Genomic DNA, 6293 nt, shown 5'->3' on the forward strand with positions numbered 1-6293 from the left:
TGAAATTTGGTGGTCCAAGTAAAAAAAACTATTTTCAGATTGTTCAGGTTTAAGCATGATCAGCAACCTTTTTTTCCTGTTGTTTGTTGTGTGTTCTGCACATGTAAGATTTGTATAAACTACAGGCACGGAAATAAAATGTATGGTATTTTTGGCAGTTCTTGTTTGACCGAGTGAGAATACTTGGAGTTTTGGGTGCCTTAAGAACACAAAGCTAATTATTATAGCCATGTGTTCGCTATGGTATGATTTAAGCACAAATTCTTCTTCAAGTAATGATCATTGAAAAAAATGTTTTCTTTTTATTTTTTAGATTATTTCTCTTTATTCAGAAGCATAAAGTTGTTTGCTGATTGCAAGAAGATGTTTCTTTGGCTCTTTCTGATTTTGTCAGCCCTGATTTCTTCAACAAATGCAGATTCTGACATATCGGTGGAAATTTGCAATGTGTGTTCCTGCGTGTCAGTTGAGAATGTGCTATATGTCAACTGTGAGAAGGTTTCAGTCTACAGGCCAAATCAGCTGAAACCCCCTTGGTCCAATTTTTATCACCTCAATTTCCAAAACAATTTTTTAAATATCCTCTACCCAAATACATTCTTGAATTTTTCACATGCAGTATCCCTGCAGCTGGGAAATAATAAACTGCAGAATATTGAGGGAGGAGCCTTCCTTGGGCTCAGTGCATTAAAGCAGTTGCACTTGAACAACAATGAATTAAAGATTCTCCGAGCTGACACTTTCCTTGGCATTGAGAACTTGGAGTATCTCCAGGCTGACTACAATTTAATCAAGTATATTGAACGCGGAGCTTTCAATAAGCTCCACAAACTGAAAGTTCTCATTCTTAATGACAATCTGATTTCCTTCCTTCCTGATAATATTTTCCGATTCGCATCTTTGACCCATCTGGATATACGAGGGAACAGAATCCAGAAGCTCCCCTATATCGGAGTTCTGGAACACATAGGCCGTGTCGTCGAATTACAACTGGAAGATAACCCTTGGAACTGTAGCTGTGATTTGTTGCCTTTAAAAGCTTGGCTGGAGAATATGCCATATAACATTTACATAGGGGAAGCTATCTGTGAAACGCCCAGTGACTTATACGGAAGGCTTTTAAAAGAAACCAACAAACAAGAATTATGCCCCATGGGCACAGGCAGTGATTTTGACGTGCGAATCCTCCCTCCGTCTCAGCTGGAAAATGGCTACACCACTCCCAACGGTCACACCACCCAAACGTCCTTACACAGGTTGGTGACCAAACCACCGAAAACGACAAATCCATCCAAGATCTCTGGAATTGTGGCAGGCAAAGCCCTCTCCAACCGCAATCTCAGCCAGATTGTCTCTTACCAAACCAGGGTGCCCCCTCTTACACCTTGCCCAGCACCTTGCTTCTGCAAAACCCATCCTTCAGATCTGGGACTGAGTGTCAACTGCCAAGAGAAAAACATCCAGTCCATGTCTGAACTGATACCAAAACCTTTAAATGCCAAGAAGTTGCACGTTAACGGCAACAGCATCAAAGATGTGGACATCTCCGACTTCACCGAGTTCGAAGGACTCGATCTGCTTCATTTAGGCAGCAATCAGATTACCGTGATCAAGGGAGACATATTCCGCAATCTCACGAATTTACGCAGGCTGTATCTCAACGGCAATCAGATCGAAAGACTCTATCCCGAAATATTTTCAGGCCTTCATAACCTGCAGTATCTGTATTTGGAATACAACTTGATTAAGGAAATCTTAGCGGGCACCTTTGACTCGATGCCAAACTTGCAGCTCCTGTACTTAAATAATAATCTCTTAAAGAGCCTGCCCGTGTACATTTTCTCAGGAGCACCCCTTGCTAGACTGAACCTGAGGAACAACAAGTTCATGTACCTGCCTGTCAGCGGGGTCCTGGATCAGCTGCAGTCTCTTACGCAGATCGACTTGGAGGGCAACCCATGGGACTGCACTTGTGACTTGGTGGCATTAAAGCTGTGGCTGGAGAAGCTGAAAGACGGGATTGTCATGAAAGAACTGAGGTGTGAGACACCCGTGCAGTTTGCCAACATCGAACTGAAGTCCCTCAAAAATGAAATCTTATGTCCCAAGCTCTTAAACAAGCCATCGGCACCCTTCACAAGCCCTGCACCTGCCGTTACATTCACCACCCAGCTGGGGCCCATTCGCAGTCCTCCTGGTGGTCCAGTGCCTCTGTCAATTTTAATCCTCAGCATCTTAGTGGTCCTCATCTTAACTGTGTTTGTTGCTTTTTGCCTTCTTGTTTTCGTGCTGAGACGAAACAAGAAGCCCACGGTGAAGCACGAAGGCCTGGGGAACCCCGAGTGCAGCTCCATGCAGCTGCAGCTGAGAAAACACGACCACAAAACCAACAAAAAAGACGGACTGGTCACAGAAGCTTTCATTCCACAAACCATAGAGCAGATGAGCAAGAGCCACACCTGTGGCTTGAAAGAATCCGAAACCGGGTTTATGTTTTCTGATCCTCCAGGCCAGAAAGCCATGATGAGAAATGTCCCCGACAAGGAGAAAGATGTATTGCACGTGGATACCAGGAAGAGACTGAGCACCATCGATGAGCTGGACGAATTATTCCCGAGCAGGGATTCCAATGTGTTTATTCAGAATTTTCTCGAAAGCAAAAAGGAGTACAATAGCATAGGCGTCAGTGGTTTTGAGATCCGCTATCCTGAGAAACAACAAGACAAAAAAAACAAGAAGTCACTGATAGGCGGCAACCACAGTAAAATAGTTGTGGAGCAAAGGAAGAGCAGCGAGTATTTTGAACTGAAGGCAAAACTCCAGAGTTCCCCCGACTACCTACAGGTCCTTGAGGAGCAGACAGCTTTGAACAAGATCTAGGTCATGCAATCTTACTTCCTACAGAGGACATTTATTTAATGATGAAAGTGCCTTTTGTTGACTTCTAACTTCCAAATACTATATTATCAATAGGCATAGAGGCAGGTGTTTCCAAGGGTGTCTCATTAACTGTAGCTGCAAAGATGTGTCCCGTAGAAGAGAATTCCCTTAATAGATTTTACTACATAAAACCTATACCGTGGAGTCCTGTGGGGATACTGCAAACTCTATTGCCAAAGGGATGCTTTATATACATAATTCACTGAATTTAACCTCAAGAGGCAAATCTGTTTTGTACCCCAATGCAAAACCTTCGTCTCTTTGTGCTCTGTAAAGCAAACTCAAGAAAACTGTACCAGTGTTTGTACCTCAGCTGGGTCCTTCATCTTGCACGTAGATTCAGTTGGTGGAACTGGAATATTCCTTTTGATTTGTGGCATTGTTACAACTCTGTGTAAAGATTCTCTGAAAAGTTAAAAAAAAAAAAAAAGCATGCCAAGAGAGAACATTCGATAGTATTTGTAAACTGGTAACCTTTATGCCCTGCATCTTGAAACTGCTGGATTTATAATGTTAAATTGTGCAAATATTTGTTTAAAATATACCATGCATTATATAACTATAAAATAAATTTGAACACTTTAAGCATTACCTGTCTAGACATAAAACCTAAAAGAGAAAAAAGAAATCAAAGTGAGTTACCTAGCGTTTGCGGTGATCTGAAGAAATACGTGATGTTTATCAGAATTAAACATGGCTCAAATTCAACTAATATTAGAGTTTGTTCTCAGTTATGTGAAATACCCACAATCCTTAAAGGTTGTCCAAAATTAGCAAAGTGCTTACCGTGTGAGCGCACCCAAAGCTATTTTTGTAACATAATTCATATTTATGAAGTACTTTGTATACTAAATAGGAAAATGTGTACTCCTTAATCTGTATTTAATATGCCTGACTTGTTTTCCTGATCACAGGGAATTTATCAATAAGTATACATTTAGACAGCAAAAATATACCAAACTGAAACTGAAGCTTATGTGTACAGAAATATTCTGGACATTGTGATCAGGTATCATTTAAAAACAAAACAAAACAAAAAAACACAAAAAACAAAAGTACAAAAAAATAGTTCTGTGCTATTCTTGAGAATTTAGCATATTATCTTCAGATTTGTTACCAACTGTGCATTTTAAAATAGGTTCCTTTGTTTTATGGACTGTGTGTGGGGCAGTTGTCATTTGCCATCACTTGTCTTGCTTTTCAGGATTCTATGAACTGAATTCAAATAGTTTTCACTACAAATATTTAAAAAATTAATCAGTAAGGTTAATAGTTATATCTTGTATGCATCAGTATCCTGTTCTTTCATCATTCTGACTACTATCAGATAATCAAGTAGAACAGTAAACATCATGGTGATCGTGGCTATCAAAGCCACGCTGTAAAATGCTTTCATTGGTCTCAGATTAGTTCACAGTCTGCAAGTACAAATGATATGCCACTGTGTTTGCTTGTGCTGTTAACTTCTAAGTCAAAATTGGTCAAAGGAGGGAAGCACTTGATCATGGGAGATATTTTAATATTTTTAGGTTCTCCTGATTAGCAAAGGAACATCCTGAAACACACTGCCTTCTTGGCCTGCCTGCATATGTATATTTTTCCTGCTCCATGTCTTTATAGTTACTGTATTGATCAGTAAGGTGACCAAGAAGGTAAATGTAGGCATTCTTCATGAATTTCAAGTGGCACGTGTTTTGGTGCAGCTTCTAAAATGATATTATGGTTAACGTCGTAACAGCAGTCCCTTTATTAATGACTAATTCCAGGGCTTTATGTGTTTGTTGCGAGATAAAAAACAAACAACTTGGCATTCTTGGAGGTGTGTGTGTGTGTGTGTTTGGGTGTACATGCATACATATAGATAATTTGGAGATTTTTGTTAAATAGCAAAATAAACTGTCTCCATATGTATGTGCTGGTGCTCTTAAAACTTTAATGTGTAATTTTAATTTTCATGACAATGTGAAAACTTTATATGAATATTAAAAATAAATAAATACTTGCTTTCTGATCTTGAAAGAAAAGACATGAAGATGTGTGCCCAACAGCCTGTTTGCATCTACAATTTCATAAGAACTTTTAATATGCCATTACCATGCTTGCATGCATCCATGGATTAAAGGGCTCCTAATGCATACTGACAGGATAAAGATGGGAAAGCTGAAAAGAAAGTTTTAGTTTATTCTGTCAATAAAGTATGGATTGAGGAATCTTAAGTAGGTGCTTATGGGAGGAACCGGAAAGCTCTATCCATGATCTGGGGATGATAGGTCATTGGGATGATGACTTTTATTCAGTGTGGTGATGCTTTGAAGAGGTTTCAATGGCAAGAGTACCTGCCTCCATCCCAAAGCTTGCTGTAGCGTATTGGCTATCTCATACTCTTCTTCTGAAAGGTATAAATGTTCATCTTTTCCAAAAAAAAAAAAGAAAGAAAAAGTAATTTAAATGTATGTGGTTCTTTGGAGGTTCTAATTGTAAGTGAATGACAGTAACAAATCCTTGGTTAAGGCTGATCTATTTTCCTTAACTGAAGTCATTGTGCCTACCTTATACAATATATATGAATTTACATCTGTCTCTCATTAGTTCTACTTGTACATTTTATGATAATGTAGTTAGGCATAAGTTTTGAGTTGAGTACAAGAGCAGTTAAAATACTGTTATCTACATTGTGTTGGTTTCAACTATAACCTTGATAGTTAGTTTAACCCCTTGAGGAATGATCTATATGTCGGTACAGCATTTTTAGTGAAATTTGATTTAAATCTAGAAAATCCAAGAAGAGCTCATTTCTAATGTGGTCTGACACATCATGGGCTTCTTGGCATTGTATCATGTGTTTGGACTCTGTTAGAATGGTGGCAAGGGCAATTAGATCCTTTGAAATCAGTGAAGAGGTGGAGATAATATGTCCATGGAATATAAATCAAGTTTTAAATTATTTTTTTATGAAATCAATAAAGATTCCATTCTTTAAAAGGAAATCTTTGTGTAATTTTATGAGAAAGCAGCTATTAAAATATGGTGATTCAAGTCTATAAGTCAATTTATATTCTATATTTAGTTTTCCATTCTGAATGATAAAGTGAATAAATATATTAATAAGAAAACCATTTCAAGACCAGCTTTCTTTCGTTGATTTTAAAAAACAATTTCTTTAAGCCATAAGGATGCATACATTATACAGGGCATGGCCTCATGAGTAACATCAACAGGTATTGCAGAAATAACAACACGTCTAGAAATGTATGGCAGTAATATTAATCTATGATATCTTTTGCATGATTTGTACATTGACATTGTTTGAAATGAGCACAGTGAGTTTTTTTTGTTGTTGTTGTTATTGTCGC

At 38.3% G+C, this 6293-nt stretch overlaps 1 protein-coding gene across 1 annotated transcript; it reads left to right on the forward strand.

Moving 5' to 3' along the window:
• The first annotated feature begins 313 nt into the window (after positions 1–313).
• On the forward strand, positions 314–2985 carry SLITRK4 (SLIT and NTRK like family member 4). Its single transcript, XM_022554289.3, has one exon. It carries the CDS (start codon positions 364–366, stop codon positions 2878–2880), a length of 2517 nt encoding a protein of 838 aa, XP_022409997.1. The 5' UTR covers positions 314–363; the 3' UTR covers positions 2881–2985.
• The last annotated feature ends 3308 nt before the right edge of the window (positions 2986–6293 follow it).

The sequence above is a fragment of the Delphinapterus leucas genome, chromosome X, assembly GCF_059928025.1.
Source record: "Delphinapterus leucas isolate spDelLeu-1000000601 "Yukka" chromosome X, BTC_Dleu_Yukka2, whole genome shotgun sequence".
In the NCBI taxonomy this organism is placed as follows: domain Eukaryota; kingdom Metazoa; phylum Chordata; class Mammalia; order Artiodactyla; family Monodontidae; genus Delphinapterus; species Delphinapterus leucas.